This window comes from Cervus canadensis, chromosome 21 (genome assembly GCF_019320065.1).
Source record: "Cervus canadensis isolate Bull #8, Minnesota chromosome 21, ASM1932006v1, whole genome shotgun sequence".
In the NCBI taxonomy this organism is placed as follows: Eukaryota; Metazoa; Chordata; class Mammalia; order Artiodactyla; family Cervidae; genus Cervus; species Cervus canadensis.
The window spans coordinates 35,184,517-35,203,563 of NC_057406.1; the positions used below are offsets into that span (position 1 = coordinate 35,184,517).

General features: G+C 37.2%; 1 protein-coding gene across 3 annotated transcripts in view; it reads right to left on the minus strand.

The window, feature by feature from the left end:
* ITPR2 (inositol 1,4,5-trisphosphate receptor type 2) overlaps positions 1-19,047 on the minus strand; it is a 559,320-nt gene that overhangs the window by 156,825 nt on the left and 383,448 nt on the right. For all 3 annotated transcript variants that reach the window (XM_043440936.1, XM_043440938.1, XM_043440939.1), the window contains 4 exons: positions 17,383-17,583; positions 14,927-15,037; positions 11,073-11,168; positions 9,288-9,410 (listed from right to left, as the gene is read on the minus strand). In XM_043440936.1, coding sequence (XP_043296871.1) covers positions 9,288-9,410; positions 11,073-11,168; positions 14,927-15,037; positions 17,383-17,583 — 531 coding nt within the window. The remainder of the gene's footprint in view (positions 1-9,287; positions 9,411-11,072; positions 11,169-14,926; positions 15,038-17,382; positions 17,584-19,047) is intronic.

Here is a 19,047-nt window from a genome sequence, read left to right on the forward strand (position 1 = left end):
CTGAGCCACCAAGGAAGCCCAATGAAAACAGCACAGTCAAAAAACAGGTACAGAATAATAATAGTAAATTTTAAAGAGGGGCCGAAGACACAACAAAGGCCTTCTACATTCCTAGAATTCAGATTGATGCTCTAATAATGTCACACAGAAATAAATATAAGTCTACCAAACATGAAATGTTAAGCAGAGAAATAATTGCTTCCACTGAACTTGGCCTGATGATCCTCACACCAAACTAACAATTAGAAGTCCAATTACAATCCACTTCCTGGACTACATTTTTTTTTTTTTTACTGCTCCCACTAACCATGACTCTGAGAGGTCACATGAAAGGCAGTAATCCAAAGATTCTTTGGTGCTTGTTGAAAGATATGCAGGAGCCTATTTGAGGGGTTAAATACCTAAGCATTTTTCCCTGATATAGTTTTCTTCATGAAAAAAAGTTTTTAAATGAGGCTTCATGGGTGCCCAGAGTTTGCGAATCTACTACTAATAATGTAGCCAAGATCTACATACATGAAATAAAGAACAATTCTAGAATTATACACAGCATAAGCTAGTGAGAAAGAATATAGCAGTTTTTTTATTTTTGGGAGGGGTGGACATAACAGAACTCAAACAAAGACCACTGTTGACTGGAAATGGGGTAACTAGGTTTCTATTTGAGCTTTAGAGGAACTAAGGTAATAATAAATGAATTTTAAAAACAAGAAGAGATATTTTGTTAGTTCAGAGGAAAGATGGTATCATGAATGAAAGTAAGAAAAGTTCCTGATATGAGGGAAGATATTATAGGGTCCTGTCTATGTAGAGTTTGCTGATATGACTGGAAAAAAATAAACTACTAAATTAAAAAGAAAGTCCACAGCAGCTGAGTGATATCCTTGACTGTGAGAATGCTAATGTCAATTTTGCAGGATTCTGTAAATCTTAGAGTACCTGTATTACATAAAAACACTATCAGCATGCATGAATTTTTGCAATACATTATTCTCCTAAACTCTTGTTGAGTATCTACTATAGCTAGGTACAATACTTAGCATAGGATCAGAAACAATAATTGTTTGTGCACAGGATTTATACTCCAGGGGGAGGAAATACCATCAATTTTGATTGTGGTAATGAGAACAGGAAAATATCTTTCTTTTTTAATTATTATACTTACGTTAAAAATATTAAAGTTTTAGAGTATATCATGTCCCAGTCATTCATTCACTCAATCACGCGACGTTTGTTAAATGCTTACAATCAGGGTCATTACAGTTATGAAACATGTTGACTCAATTAAAATTATTGTAATTAATTTCAAATAAAGACATAAGAAGATACCATACCAAATCCTTACCAATATTCCCCAAAGGAGTTCCTTTCTCTAAAATGTCTATGGTGTATGTTTGCAGAAGTTGTTGCCTCTGCCTGGAATGTTCTCCCCAATTCCCCTATTTGTCAAGATTCAGTTCAAGTGTCACTTCCATGAATTCTCTCCTGACTTAAGAGAAGTGTGTCTTGTACATATCTCCATTTTAACAAAAGTATGTTAGATTATCATAATTTATCTGTCTTCCTCTCTCCACTCCAGGGCTCCCCAGGTGGTGCTAGTGGTAAAGAACCTGCCTGCCAATGTAGGCAGACGTAAGAGACACAGGTTCAATCCCTGGGTTGGGAAGATCCCCTGGAGGAGGGCATGGCAACCCACTCCAGTATCCTTTCCTGCAGAGTCCCATGGACAGAGGAGCTTGGTGGTCTGCAATTCATAGGGTCACACAGAGTCGGAGACAGCTGAAGCAACTTAGCTCTCTCTGCTCCAACACACACTTAACCGTGAGCTTTTTGATGGCAACTTTGGAGAAGGAAATGGCAACCCACTCCAGTATTCCTGCCTGGAGAATCCCATGGACGGAGGAGCCTGGTGGGTTACAGTCCACAGGGTCACAAAGAGTCGGACACGACTGAGTGACTTCACTTTCACTTATTCATGTTCTATCTTAGCAACTAAAATGATGCCTGATATAAGAGATGTTCAGTAGGAGGGAAAAAGCAAGACCAAGGGATGCCCATAGTGGTCCAGTAGTTAAGAATCTGTCTGCCAATGCAGGGGACACAGGTTTGATCTCTGGTCCATGAAGATCCCACATGCTGCAGGGCAACTAAGCCCATGTGCCACAACTACTGCAGCCCATGCAACCTAGACCCGGTGATCTGCAACAAGAGAAGCCACAATGAGAAGTCTATGCACCACAACCAAGAGGAGCCCCTGCCCACTGCCACTAAAGAAAAGTCCATACAGCAATGAAGATCCAGCAAAGCCAAAAAAAAAAAAAGAGGTGCTTAATCAATAAATGTTCCTGAATGATAATCTTATAATAAATAAGCCTCAGGTGCAGTGTTTGTAATCAGTATAGTGTTTAAGTGCTGGGAGCTGGGTGAGGGTCCAGCTACACAGGTCTTCTACCACTGGAAACATGCCAAGCTTATTGCCACTTTCCAGACATCTCTGGGATGCTCCCCCACACTGCCCCATTACATATTGCTGACTTCTGCTTTTTTTTACCTAGATCTAGCTTCAATATCACCTCCCTAGAGAAAACTCTCCTGATCAGTCATTCTGCAATCGACCTCCTGAGTGTCTTTCACCCCACCCTCTTCTCATTCACTGCAGAGTTTGTATGACTATCTGTTCTCTCTGGTTTGTCTACTCCTCACTGCTCCCAGTCAGAATCTAGGTCCCCTGAGAGCTGATTTCTTGCTGCTTTCCCTCACTGCTGTATTCCTAGTATCTAGTACAGTGACTGACATCTGGTAAAACACTCAAAAAGACCATATAATTGAATAAAAACGGAATGAGAAATTTAGATCCCTTAGTCCACAAGAGGGCTTCCTTGGTGGCTCAGTGGTAGAGAATCCACCTGCTAATGCAGGAGATGTGGGTTTGATCCTTGGGCCAGGAAGATCCCCTGGAGAAGGAAGTGGCAACCCATTCCAGTATTCTTACATGGAAAATCCCATGGACAGAGGAGCCTAGCAGGCTACAGTCCATGGGGTCGAAGAGCTGGACACGACTTAGCGACTAAAGAAATTCACAAGTGGCAAACTACATTTCACAAGTTGCATTCTGCCTGCTGGTAAATTTTGGTTGGCATGCTTGACGTTTTTAAAATTTTTGAATGAGTTGTCAATTTTTTAAAATTAGATTTCACAATGTTTTAAATTTAAAAATTCAGACATTTTGAAGTAGTGGAGGAATAGGAAATTTAGTGCCTGCAATCCCAATTGGAAAGTCGACAGAGGTAAGGAACAGCTTACCAGATCACCAGATAGTCCCAGTCTCACCTGCCCTCACATCACCCACTTTTGCTTGGCCCTGAAGGTCGTTTGGGTTTTGGTCCTGGTCTCTAATATCCTACATACATCACGGTCACATAATTACTAGAAACCCTGCCCTCCCAGACTGCTGTTACTACTAAATCTTGGACTATATCTTTACAGATAAATTAGCACAAGAATGTACCTTTATATTATTCTTGCATTATGACATGGAAAAATCAAACAATTAAGAGCAAAAACTGAATTTCCTAGATACCAGAAGAAAATCTAGGTGAGGGTTTAAAGATATCAAGGTAGTGGAAAAAATTATCATTAAAACATTAGAAAGCAAATGAACCAGGATGAAGTAGATGTAACTACTATGACTAAGATTTGTTGACCTTAATTAAAATTCACAAAGAAAAAAATGAAACCCAACTGAAGAATGGACAGACACATTTTCAAGCAATTCAGATAATAAACAGAAATGACCAACTAACATATTAAAAGATAATTCATTTTATTAGGAATCCAAAAGATGTGGATTAAGATGAAATTCCTTTTCATCTACCTCATTAATTTATTCAACAAACATGTATTGAGTGGTCACTGTGTTCCTGACACTATTCAGCTTGGTCAATCTTTATTTAAATGGTAATAATTTTAGGATTCAGTAAGATGATTGCCATCACATGGTGAAAAACAATTTTATAATGTGCACCAAGAACCATAAAATAGTTACTACCATGAAACCTAGTAATTAAACTTCTTGGAATTTATCCTAGGAAAATAGTCAGTGCAGCAGACAAACATTAATGCATGAGGATGTTAATCATAGCATAATTTATAATATTGAAAACATTAGAAGCCTAAATGTCTAACAATAAAAGTGATTAAATAAATTATGGTGCAATAAAATGGTGAACAATTATGCAGACATTTAAACTGTGTTTTCAAAGACTATTTAATGACATGGGGAAATGATGATGAAAAAATTTAAAGCCTATATTTAAAAATAATCTCATATATCCAATTAAAGTGATCCATTTTTCTTGCCTTAAGAGCCAGGAGTTACTTTTGCTTTCCATAGGCAAGCTATCTAATACTTCTCTGAATCCTGCAAGGCACATAACATTTCACATTTCTCCATATGCTTCTCAATTCTAGCAGGTACTGAAATAAACGGTCTCACATGTTCACTGCAGCATTATTCACAATAGCCAAGACATGGAAGCAATGTGGTTGTCTTTCAATCAATGAATGGATAAAGAAGATCCAATATAGATACACAGTGGAATCTTATTCAACCATGAGGAAGATCTCTCTGTTTGCAACAACCTGGATGAACCCTGAGAGCACTATGTTCAATGAAATAAGTAAGACAGAAAAGGACAAATGCTGCATGATATCACTTATATGTGGAATCTAGCAATGACAAACTCAGAGAAGCAGAGATAGAGTGGTGTTTACCAAGGTTTGGGAGGTGGAGGAAAAAGGGAGGTATGGGAGTCAAACTCCCAGTTAAAAGATTAACAGATTCTGAGGAGCTAATGTATAGCCCAGTCATTAGAGTTAGTGATATTGTATCATAAACTTGAAAGTTGCCCAAAGTGTTGATCTTAAATGTTCTCGACACAAAAGAAAAATCACAATCATGTGACTAAACTGGGTATTAACTAAGGTATCAAATCAACATACTTCACACCTTAAACTTATACAATATTATGTGTCAATTGTATCTTAATAAAACTGGGAAAGAAAATAAAATTAACATAAAATAAAGTCTCACAAAAACAGAACTGCCACAGGGAATCAAAGAAACAATGTGTGTGTGTTAGTCATGTCTGACTCTGTGTGACCCCATGGACTGTAGCCCTCCAGACTCCTCTGTCCATGGGATTTTTTTGGGGGGGCAAGAATACTGGTGTGGTTTGCCATTCCCTTCTCCAGGCGATCTTCCCAACCCAGGAATCGAACCCAGGTCTCCTGCATTGCAGGTGGACTCCTTACTATCTAAGCTACCAGGGAAGCCCTACAGAAACAACAGGACTTCATATATGTTAAACTTATCTAAAGTACCTAACATTGTTCTAGATTTCACACAATGGCTGTTTTATAGAAAGACAGGAATAAAGAGAAGGAATAGGAAGAAAGTAGAATATTAAAGACCAAAGCTAAAGCAGAGAGAGGAGGCAGAGATGCATGAGACGAGCATGTGAAGGACAGAAAATGTAAAAGGACACATAGCTGAATTTTAAGGAAATTACTCTGCATGTCACTATGGTATTAGAACTTAAGAAATTCCCTTTTTCAAGTATTGATAGTTCTATGTAGATCAGACAAGACACTTACAAGAAGCATTATTTGTTTCTCGTAACACCAACCACAGGAAGGGCCAAAAAGGATGTCATGGTAGAAAAAGCAGAACTACCCAACTACCATGAAAAGAATAACAACAAAAATTGAAAGTCTGAGGGCACCAAAATAGACTGTCTGTGCAAAAGATGATTATAGTAAAACGAGGAGGAAGCTGAACCTCAGTTTTGGAATTACTGAACTGTGCAAAGGCAGAAACCAATCTGCAGGGTCATCAGCATCACAGAGCCAGACAACTCCACACTCACAACGGACACAGCCAAGCCTGGACCCCAGAACACTCTCGGAGCACGGCTACATGGCTACTTGCAAAGCAAGGCTTACAACCACTGTCTTTGGCATTTGTGCCTCAGTGTGGAGGCTGTTTGGACAACAGATTCATAAGGAGGAACTCAGCAACCATCTCTGCCTCCTAAGAAACCAGGACAATATCCTGGCCTAGAGACAGCCAAGGAAGTCACTTGAGGAAAGATCAAAAGAGCATGGGTTGGCTCTCTTCTGAGTGAAAACTGAACTTTTCATTAAAACTAGTGGGAGGAGCCACCCCATAGGGCATACATGAATAAAGTGGCAAGGGAGCAACTTCCAGTGTCATTGTAAGAAAGTAAGCAGACCGCTGCTTAACTTCCCTGCTGGTTACATACACTGCTCTGTACATCTTGCACTCCCGTCCGAGACGCCTATAGACTCCAGCTTCGTGTTTACACTCTTACAGTTTAATCACAAGGCCTTAAGGATTCCAGATCTCCTTCCCTCACTCAGTCTGACATTCTCCCTCTTCCTGAAGTCTGGCCTTATTTATGTGCCTATATATTGTACCATCACAGCTCCTAACACTTCGGTTTGGGGGAGATTCAGAAACCTCTAGATATCCACTCAGGCCATTTTCACATCCATTATCTCTTCGTTTCAGTTAAGTAGTTTTTAGCTCTTCGTTACTTTTTTTTTTAACAGGTAGTTCTGAATCCCCCACTCCTTGCACAACTTCACCATCATTGTTGAAACTGTTTCTCTCTAAGCACTTTCATAAACTCCAATCCATCAAAAATCACTGACATTATGCTGCCTTCATTTTTAACCTCTTTCATAATTTAAATCATTATCTTTCAATCTAAGAGTAGCTTTTGTATTCTTTATTCTTATTCTCCACTCTTTTCAACATTCACCTTAACTTGTCTTAAAAATCTGTATTCTTGGGATTTCCCTGGCAGTCCAGTGGTTAGAACTCTGAGCTCCAATGCAGGGGACACAGGTTTGATTCCTGGGTTAGGGAAGTGAGATCCCAAATCCCACATGTCATGTGGCATGGCCAAAAAAAAAAACAAAACCCACAAAACAAAACCTAATCTCTACTCTTGTATTTAATCTGTTTAAAACTGAACTGACCTAACATGGGTCTTTCCTGACAAGATTTTTATTGTTACTCATAACTGGTAACATGAAATTACATTTTTAAATGTCTTCTCCATGGGTTCGAGGTAATCTGGCTCAAACATCTGCTCTTTTATTTGTCTCATGGCTGACTTGGCTGGTCGGGTTGTTCACTTCCAACTTGAAAGACACATGGTTAGATCTTGCTCAGGCAGCGGAATAACCTTTCCAGGCAGAGCGAGACTAGCTTTCAGTCAAAAGAACACGATGGGTGGCTGGACTCGCTGACTTCCTTCTAAAACTCAGTACTGCTCACTCTGATCTTCTCTTTTTCAGTGGTTTTCCTTCCACAATGCTGCAGCTTCTGAAATAACTTCTTGCTCATGTACACGTGCTATGTCACTGTATTTCTATCTTTGTTGTAGAAGCCAATACGATTTTATTCTCAGTTTGTGATTTTTTCCCCCTCTCTACTCTCATTCAATCTCTGGACAGTCCTTCTCTGGCTTGATTCAATTGCTGTCACCCAATTTCTTTCTCTCTAAAACTATACCTCTTCCGCATCTTAAATCTCTGTGTCCTACTTTCTTCAGTGTTATCTCTTCATCTTAGCTTTCAGTTCCTTAATACTTAAAATTCTCTCATCTTCCTAGCTATAACCCATTTGCCCTGACCTTTTCTCTTCTCTATTTTGCTATACTGTGGGAAGGTTCCTTGACGGCTCAGCAGGTAAAGAATCCATCAACAATGCAGGAGAAGTGCAGGAGATGTGATCCCCGGCTTGGAAAGATCCCCTGGAGAAGGGAACAGCAACCCACTACAGTATTCTTGCCTGAAAAATCCCACTGACAGAAAAGCCTGATGGATTACAGTCCATAGGGTTGCAAGAGTTGGATGTGGCTGAGAACATACTGTGAGAGACCTAAAAATCTTCTCAATGGTGCAACTATACTACAAAATTATCACAGCTTCTTGTATTAATATCTTTTAGAATTTGACTCCTTTCTGAATTTTTTGTAAAAGTTATACTCAAGGTTACATACATTAGGTAGTTCTATATGAGGACAGAGATGGGTAAGAATTGTCTAAAGAGGAAATTTTTAATACCTTAAACTTACACAGTGCTGTATGTCTATTACATCTCAAAAAACTGGACAAATTTTAAAAACAGAAAGTTAATCTATTCAAAGTCTTACTTATATCTACCAATGTTTGTTTAATTACCTGATAAGATATACAGGGAAGCAAGAAAAGGTAGAGATTGTCAATGGGGGAAAATGACTAGCAAGAGAGTCTAAAGTTTAGACTTTATTCTGTAAAAAAGTGAGAGATATATAGATAATCACTATACGATGTGAAGAACTGACTCCTTGGAAAAGACCCTGATGCTGGGAAAGATTGAAGGCAGGAGGAGAAGGGGATGACAAAGAATGAGATGGTTGGATGGCATCACCAACTCAATGGACATGAGTTTGAGCATGCTCTGGGGGCTGGTGATGGACAGGGAAGCCTGGCATGCTGCAGTCCATGGGGTTGCAAACAGTCAGACACGACTCAAGAACTGAACTGAACTGATATAGATAGAATCAAATGGACATATGTCCATCTCAATTTTTTAACTTCTAAAACAACTCTGCATTAGAAGATACAAGTTTAAAGTGGATCTTCAGGTTAAAAGAACTAAATATGTCAAATAACACTAACCAAGAACCTGTTTTCATACTAACACAAAATAGAAATGGTTTTCCTTTGAAAGAATGTGAATTTAGCTTCATATCTTTTAGAATTCTGGTAAAAAACAGTTAGAGGCTGTCACTTTACAGGTTCTGCAGGAAATACCCCAGTCTACAATTCAAAGAGGCCAGAAGTCTGTTTTGACCTGAATGCATCCTTTCCTTTACACTCCCTGTCTTCTCAGGAGCCTCTGTCCTCTCTGCTTCCAGACTTCCATCTGTTGCCATGGATACCTATTCCTTAGGCTCTGACGTGGGATTCTCTCCTCCTTGCTGGCCCAGTTTTTTGTACCAAGTACTGTTTTCTTGTGGACCAGCTCTGACCACAGCCCTAGGGGTACCAGCAGGCATTCTGGGAGCTTTTTCTTCTCTTGACTCAGAGCAAGGGACACACGTGCTGAATAAATGGAAGGACCAGATCTTGAAAGTATTGACAGCAAGCCATGACATAAGATGAGATTGGTAAGATCAGCAAAACAATACAAAGATTAAAAAATGTGATACCTGATGGGCCAGGATATAGATATTGTGTCCAACATCCTTTGGGGAAACACCATCATCTCCGCCCTCATCATCCCCGTGATCGCATTCCAATCCTTGGTTGTAGGCATTCTTCATCACATCCACCTATCAAAAAACCAACAGGAACATCAAGACTTGAAATGCCACAAACAACATGCATTTGCCTCGTTTATGGGGTACAATTAAAAACTGGAATGCCTCCTAAGACTTGAAAAATATACAAGAATTCTAAATGAAAATGACACTGGAAACCTTCTTCATTTAAATGATTATGGAATTCTTTTCCTACAAAATTCGCTGTTTTCCTTGGAAAATTTGGCTTCGATTTTTGAAAGCTGACAGGGCCAAAGTTCCCATGAATTAGGAGACTTTGGAACCCTGATAAGCACCTGTTATTTATCAAGCGTCCACTAGTAACAAGGACACATGGTGCTGGACAGACACCATTCTCTGCCTGAGGACCCAGTGGTGGATATGACAGAGTTTCTGCCCACACGGAGCTTATCATCCAGCGGAAGTCAGCAAGGGGCCAGCCTAACAGTCCTGCCTGCAGTAGGAATAAGTGTGACGCACTCAGTAAGCACTAAGCATTAATTCAGGGTAAGCATTCATTCAGGCAGGAGGTTGAGGGTGGGCCACAAGGAGGAAGTGGATGATGGGACAATAGTGTTGTAGATAAAGTAAATGATATTTTCAAAGCACCATTGTGCGGAGTTGCTGTTGAATGAAAACATAACTCATCACCTTCACTTAACTATGAGGATGAGGAAGTGTCTTGTTCTTCCTAGCCCACTGCCTTGCAGATACTATGCTGTCATTAAATATGTTAAATCAAATTGCACCTTATCTTTCTCTTTATCTGCATTCTTCCACTCTATTCCTTACTATTGGAGAGCAAAAGAGGTCCTTCATACATCATATTTTCCTACCCTCCCTGCCTCTCTGCTCTTCTCCTAACCTTCCATGTTTCCTGTTAACATTACACATCGCTCCCCTGTCCCTTCCCTGAACCACCCGGGCCCACAATTTGTTCTAATATTTAGCAAATGCTCTTTCACATCAATGAACTTATCCTGCTTACACATTAAAAGTGTCTTCAGAGAGTTGCCCATAGCACCAACAGGGGTACTCAAACAACTAGGACTTAGTTATTAGGGGACTGGCTATACAGTTTGAGAATGTTCTCAATGCTTTTGAAACTCAATGCTGTTAAAAGCATGCTGATATTTCTTCATAATTCCCATGTCACAGTGAGGAGGAAAGTATAACCTCTCCAACAGGAAGACAACACTAATGATCTCTGGGGATTTCCCATCAGGTCTCCATGCAATTTTCTCCAGGCTGAACACCGTGTCATGTTTCACTAAGGACAACTGCAAAAGATATTTATTTTGTTTTTATTTTCAGAAAGAGGTGTAAATATAATTTTTGAGGGGTACAAACATTTTTTATTTATCTCACATATATACTAATACACAAACTAAACTTTTTTGGGGGCAAAAATAATTTGCAGATAGTTCAGTTAAGTGTAACAAGCTGGTTAAGAAAAGTATTTAGAGTGGATAAACCAATGAAGTCATAAGGACCCAAATCACACAGGCCTTTGCTTTCATAAGCCTTCTGAGGTATCAGTAATGGCAGGTCATGATGTACCATCATGTCTTGGTAGACCAGGGAAAGCCAGTAGACATTTCCCCTGACATATATACTATACACTGTCCCTTTTAGGTTACACATTATTGACACGACTTTCAGAAGGTTTCTTACCAGCTCTCTGGGTCTCATGTTGAAAAGAATCCTTTCTGCATTCTCGCTGTCATGTCGGCTTTCCATGATGGCCAGCAAAAGCTTGGAGGCATTGTTCTAAAGATACACATTGAGTTGATGCACATGAAAAATCTATTTCATAGATTAAGGATACCCTGCATGTGTTTTAATTGAGATTATCAGGACTATTTATTTTAAATCAAGCACAAGTGTAACCTCCTATTTTCAGTTGGCTTATTAACATTTTAAAAGAGAATGTTTTATCTTATTGTCAACACAAAATAAAAGCAATGAATCATTCGAGGTATGTTACAAGGAAATTTTAAATATTGCTATAAAGCCCTTTTAAACAGAAAATTGACTTTATATATGATACATTAAAATATAATCATATTTTCCTTCACTATTTCCTAAGTAGAAAATTCTTCATATTTTCTATGAAGACAATCTAACAAGACAGTAAGTTGAACCAGTATCAATGACATATTTGACAAAAATGGCATAGAGTTCATTAGAATTCAGCACAATTGTTTTTAACATGAAACATCAACTCATAGCAAATCAAAATCTTAAATAAATTTGATCAATAATTAGTGAGAATTAATTTATAAAATTCTAAATTCATGAGTTAGAAAGAAAGTATAAATTTATTGATAATAGTTTAGACTCCCTACATGGTAATATATATGAAACATTTTAACAAGTTGGGTTGTAGAATATTTTCTATTTTTTTTTAATAGAAAATAAAAACAGTTCATGTTGTCTTCGGTGCTTCCTAATTTGGTTTTAAAAAGGTATTCTCTCGAACATGTTTACCTATAGAAGAAATCTTAAATGTTTCTGATTCAGCCAAGTTATTATCCAAAATGGGAACCACACAGTTACAGAAAGTCTTACAACCAAAGCACAATATCCTCAGCATTTGGAAGGATGCTCTGTTTTCAATTTCTACAGATTTGCACAAATCCTAAAATTCCCTTTTTATAATAAAGCATCCCATACAAACAGCATATCTTTAAAAAGGTAAGGTTCTAGAGCTAGTTGAGAGCTTGCATCTTTAGAGCAATCTGAACTGACCCAGCCTAGAATGAAAAGCTAAAACCCCAGCAACACTTAACAGTACTCTAGTGAACTTCACTCAGCAGGCCCAATACAAAGTAGCTTAAAAATACATCCAGCTTCAGAATGCTATGGGCAATATGGTGTTTCCCTAAGCAATTTTTTCATACTATCTTGGAGGAATAGAAATCTTATAAATGACCTACTAAAATCTGAATCAATTTGAAAGTACAAGAGACTATATATACTAAGAAATCCAACTTATATGTGTTAATAAACGATTCTCTTCCAAAAGAAGCTAGAGTCCTTAGACAAAAAAAGAAAACAACAACAACAACAACAAAACCTACTTATTTTACAAATTCAGCAATTTATAGTCCAGGTCAGTTATGAAATGTAAATTAAAAGGGACAAGATATATATATATGAAAAAATTCATGAAATTGTATAGCAAATGAGTACATTAAATGTACTTAAAATTATACCTGTTTAAGTTAAATGTACTTAAAATTATACCTGTTTAAGTAATTAAATTTAAGAGTAAGTAAGTGATATATAATAAAACCTTAACATTTTTTTCATATGGCATCTCTATAATGTTCCAGGGAATTTACAATTAAAAGCATCCTACCTATACCTTCTAAAATTTGCCAGTATACTATATCATTCTGTCTTACAAACACTGTTCTCATATTGGCCATTATGTACAAAGCCTCATGGATTATTTAGAAACATACACTCATCTCTCTTAGCAAAATATTATAAATATTTCAATTCAAATTCATTCATTTTCTATTTTACACATACCTTGACCTATCCAACTGTCATATTTTGAAAAGGTAACATAAATGAAATTTTACGTGACCCTTTTTTCAAAACAGATTTTCATTTGAATAGTCAAGAATATCTTCATACAATTAAGTCATACCCTATCATTTAGGTTTTTCCCCCGCCATAGGTCTGAATTTGTAAATAATCTATATGTTTACACATTGTTTTAGTCTATTTTTCAGATTTTTTTTTGATGTGGACCATTTTAAAAGTCCTTGCTGTACTTGTCACAATATGGCTTCTGATTTTTTTTTTTTTGCCATGACATGTGCAATCTTAGCTCCCCAACTAGGGATTCAACCCACAACCCCTGCACTGGAAGGTGAAGTCTTAACCACTAGACTGCCAGGGAAGTCCCCTACACTTTAAGTTGATGAATCCTTCAGTATTTCCCCCAGTTAAGTTACATCAATTAAAAATGAGATTTAAAAAAAAAAATGAGATTTAAAGGTGTAAGTAGTTAAATGAAAGATTTTAAAAAATATCTAAGGCTTCAAAATGCGGTTTCTTTCTGAAATATGGTTAAAGATGAATTCAAGATAAAATCTTTTTTTTTCCTAGTAACTCAAATTAAGCTATCATATAGGCCAAGCTGACTTTGCTAACTGAACAATGAAGTTAATGAGGAAAAGGACACAAGTGTAATCTGCATGCGGATCACCTTGTTTCTCATTTATGAAGAGAAAGACCCAAAGCTGATACATACCTGCTGCAAATAAAAATAGTGAAAATACGCAAACATAACTCTGTTTGCTTACTAAGAGCCATTAGCACAATCTCCACATAAGTAGTACATATATGTATTCCATTATGTGATCTAAATCTACACTTAGAAAAAACTATAAAAATACCATTTCTATCCTTCTTGGCCATAAATTTACCCGTAAAAGGTGAACTTTATCCTCTCTATGATATTGGATCAACCCTATGTTTACGGAAAAATTTTAAATAAGCAAAGTTTTTAGTTCTAACACCTAATATATGCAGTCTTTAATAATTCATCTCAATTGAATATCATGTCTTTTTATTTGGAATTATATAGTTTCTTGTGTATATTCATTTATCTATTTCCATTTGAACAAAAAGTTGAAGAAATTTTTTTCAAAATGCCATTGTGCTCTTGACCTCGGATAAATGGAACTGCTGCAAAGTATGCACATGATTTAAGCTAAAGCAACTTCTCAAAGGGGGCTTCCCTGGTGGCTCAGTGGTAAAGAATTCGCCTGTAATGCAGGAGATACTGGTCCAGACCCTGGGTCAGGAAGACCCCAGGGAGAAGGAAATGGCAACCCATTCCACTATTCTTGTCTGGAAAATCCCATGGACAGAGAACATGGGGTTGCAAAAGAGTTGGACATGACTTAGCAACTAAACAAAAACTCCTCAAAGGGAGCTTGAAAAGGGCTTACAGTATTGGAGAAAAAATTAAAATTCTAATATAAAAGAAAACAACTTTCAGGAAATAGACATAAAACTAAGACAGAGCCCTCTTGAAAAGGGCTTACAGTATTGGAGAAAAAATTAAAATTCTAATATAAAAGAAAACAACTTTCAGGAAATAGACATAAAACTAAAACAGAGCCCTCTTCTACCATAGTCTCATTAATTGTGACTTGTTAGATAAGAATTCTATAGTCAAGACGAATTAAAAACATATGGCACAGTGAATGTTCAGCATCTTACGTTCCTCTAGATAATGAAAAATAGAAAAGAAAAGCAGTGAAACAAAGAGACTGCTTAAAAACACTTCCAGTAAGGTGTCCTCAAATCTTATTTGACACTTTATCAGGAATTCAGTGCTCATTGGCCTTTTACTATCCCTTTCTGTCAATGCATTACTTGAAAATATAATAATACGCTTGCTTTTTAGAAGACCTACTTGAGCATTTAGAGTCAACTCTGAAAGTGAGTTTCATACAGAGAATGTCACTTTCCCCTTTGCCCCACCAGTGGGCTTACTTTACCTTTAGCTGGAGCACCAGGTCCATTCGATATTTACCAAGAGGGTTTATGTCATTTAGAATCAAAGCAATGATGATATCAATTCCATTAGATTCATGAGTAGCAATACATGTCTAGAAAACAAAATATTTTAAAAATAACAGTCTATTTACAACATAAGAGCACTAGAGGCCACGACATAAAACAACAGAATCACCTTAGCTTTTTGACCTTTAAAATACAATTAAGATTTAACTTTGAGATTACATCTAAGATAAGTCAAAGATTTAACTTTACTTATTCTTTTACATAGAGTCTATTATTTGATTAGTGTTAATTAAAAGAGTTGTATGAAGAACACAGAGAAAGACATTGTATGAAACAGGTATCTTTTCAGGTGAATGATTTTTGTAGAATTTCAAAAAACAATGGTCTATAAATTTTTATGTGTCCTTCATTAGAGAAACTCTTTACATTTAGAATTTTAAGATCTGATCAATTTTAAGAGAATATTCCTATTTATAAAAACCTTATGCCCAAGGTTTGTAAGTCAAGTTTATCTGTAATGATGTGGCATCTTCATTTCTCCGCTATTTAATGCTAAATGAGTAACAATCTATGCTATTGACTATGCTGGGAATACAGTCACCTCCTGATATTTCAGACATCGTGTCAGTTATGCTGGTTGAGGGAAAAGATTCCTTAAACTTAAGCAATTTATAGAGGAATCTAACTTGGGGAAAGTTTATAAAGCACCCTGAGAGATAAATGTCAGTATTTTGAAGGTTAGGGCCTACCGTGCTAGGACTCTGAATTTAATTCATTTTATACAACTTGAAAATCGGGAACTAATGGTTGGAATTTGTGGAACTACATCTTACCATGCAGCATCCAGAGTCAAAGAGGTTTGAAAAACTGAAACCCAGGTAAGATAAACGAGAAAGAGTAAAAGCAAGGTAATTCTGAAAGGATTGTTATTTTTCAGGATGGGCTTTATTTCTCTCTTCACACAAGGAAATTTTTACTCCCCTGACACCAAGGAGAGGTATCTTCCATTCATCTACATTTCCTGAGGTTCTTTTGATCATGACAGTGTTTGCGAAACTTAGAGGAAATCAACTTGCAGATCATTTCTGAAATTAGCTAGCAATTTTCCTTCCTTCCACATATTTCCAGAGCATGGGGATCATAGTAACCTTATTTTTAGAGTATATGGGATTCACGCTATATTATTATTAATTTCTATTTTTAGAGCTAACTTGATTTAGTAATTTTCAAAACTCAGTTTCATTTTCTTAAAAAACCAAGAGTGGAGAATACATGCTTTCTATATAGATTTACTTGATTTTAACCAACAACAAAATGAAATCTTTGAATTTGCATATATTTCTTTAACTTAAAATCAACAGTTAGGTTTTCTTATATTATTGACCTGGAAGAGTGAAATATAATACAGAGCAAAATCCACAAACTCTTTCACCATGTCACATGCATATTACAGGGGGTAAAGATCCCCATAACAAATTACTTATGTCAATAATTGTCATATTTCTGCTCTACATACCTATGTATGTACATGTATGTGTGTGTACTTTGTACATATGTCATATAATTTGCAATAGAAAAGCAATTACTTTTCAACATTTCTTTCCTGTGTCAAGCACTGACATTTGGTCTCAGTGGCTTCTTTAAAATTTATATCCAGAAATGTTTGTGATTTGAAAATTCTTCCTTCCAGGGTGGATCCATGCTTGTGACAGTAGCTCCATAACACCTGTGTGGATGCCGAGTCAATAAACTCCAGGCTGGCCCCCGCCCTTTACCAACCCAAGTATTCCATCTTCTCCTCCTTCTCTGTGTCTGTGATATCCAAGAAAATGGAATCAGAGACAAATACCTGGAAGAGGGAGTCAAAACTTTGCCCTGGAAAATGTTATACAGTCAAAAGGGCACTTTGTTTAGACTCAACCACAAGTCCTGAGTTTTAAGAATGGCCCTACAACTTAAGAGATTCCATTACTCTGGGACCTGAATGTCACTTAATTTCTGAGTCACAATCTAGCTATCAGCAAAATGGGAGCAATATGACCTATTTGCTACATTTACTGTCAATATAGAGATGGTAGTATACACAATGCACTGCAGTGGAGCCGAAGAAGCCAAAGGGAGTTGATGCCACAAATCCTGGAGAGACTGACTAAAGATGAAAACTGATCAATGATGAAAACACATATTGTACTCTGATTTTTATCTGGGATGTTTTCATGGGAATTTCCTTTTACAGTCAAATTAAATTAAAATATGGCATAGTATTTGCTAGTCCATAATTCAGTCTTTGTATGCTTTGTTAGGAAAGTAAAAATATCTGGCAAAGTAAAAGAAAGATCTTTCAAATGCACACAAAGCTTGGCTCTTTCACCAACTTGATCCTTTGGCTGACTGGTTGGAATAATTTTCATGAAGGACTGCTTTCAGTTACCTGATTTTCATGGCATGGACCTTGACAATACTCAGTCAAGCTCTCCAGAGTCTGGTTGACCAGCACCACATTCTTCTCGTTGATGTAGAGACCCAAGAGTCCCAGGCCCCCTGTTGTACTTCCACAAATGCAATCCAAAAACTGAAGGGTCTCACAGACCAGGTTGTAATTGGTTTTGTTGTTTTGATTCCTTAGGAAGTTCTAAACACAAAAGAAAATATACCCAAGGCATTAAAAAAAATCCCTATGCTAAATGGTTTCAGTTTTCTTTCTATGAGTGTTTATCCAACTCAAGAGGATCCCCATGGCAATGTGGAACGGATCTGCTCTTTAAAAGGAAGTATTCACATTTATTACATTTCTCTTGGGATTAAGAAAAGAGAGATATATTTTTCAAGCATCTGTATTTATCAATACAGTTCATAACAACATCTCTCAATGTCATTATCTTAAAATTATATACAAAGGGCAACATAATTAAGTAGCAGGTAAGGAGAAAAGAAAAAGGAAACCAGAAGTAGTTAATTAGGGAAAGAAGCAATCGAATAGTCAACTAAGCAATCCCTTAAACATAGTGCAGCTTCAAATGATACAACCACTAAGAAGGGCAACTTGGAGGACCTGTCAACATTTTCAGTAACAGACGACTACAAAGAGATCCAGAACACACTGCTTGTAATAGCCCCAACTGAAAATCACACCATACCAACCACAGTGTGACTGATTTAATAAATAATTGTATATCAAACACTGGAATACTTAGAAGCTATAAGAATGAGGTACTTCAGAGGGCTCTCCTGGTGATTCAATCACTGGGACTCTTCCTTGCAGTGCAAGAGATGAAGGTTTGATCCCCGGTCAGGGAAGTAAGATCCCAAATGCAGAGGAGTAACTAAGCCCGCATAGTCTGTATGCTCCAGGGCCTGCCCACCACAACTAAAAGATCTCATATGATACAGTGAAGATCCTGTGTGTGCAACTAAGACTCAATGCAGCCAAATAAATAAGTAAATACTTAAAGAAGGAAGTACTTCAATATGTACTGACATAAACACAATTTAGTAATAATTTAGTAATTAACTTAGTAATAATTAATCTAGTAACTGTTGTTATTCAGTCACGAGGTCATGTCCGACTCTTTGAGACGCCATGGACCACAGCACAACAGGCTTTGCTGCCTTCGCCATCTTCCAGAGCTTGCTCAAACTCATGTCCATTGAGTTGGTGATGCCATCCAACCATCTCATCCTCTGTCATCCCCTTCTCCTGCCTTCAATCTTTCCCAGCATTGGGGTCTTTTCCAATGAGTTGGTTCTTCCCATCAGGTGGCCAAAGTACTAGCATTTCAGCACCAGTCCTTCCCATGAATATTCAGGGTTAATTTTCTTTAGGATTGATTGGTTTGATCTCCTTGCAGTCCGAGGTACTCTCAAGAGTCTTCTCCAATACCACAGTGCAAAAGCATCAATTCTTTGGCACTCAGCCTTCTTTATGGTCCAACTCTCACATCCATACATGACTACTGGAAAAACCATAGCTTTGACTAGATGGACCTTTGTTGGCAAAGGGATGTCTCTGCTTTTTATTTTTTTATTTTTTCCATTTATTTTTATTAGTTGGAGGCTAATTACTTTACAATATTGTAGTGGGTTTTGCCATACATTG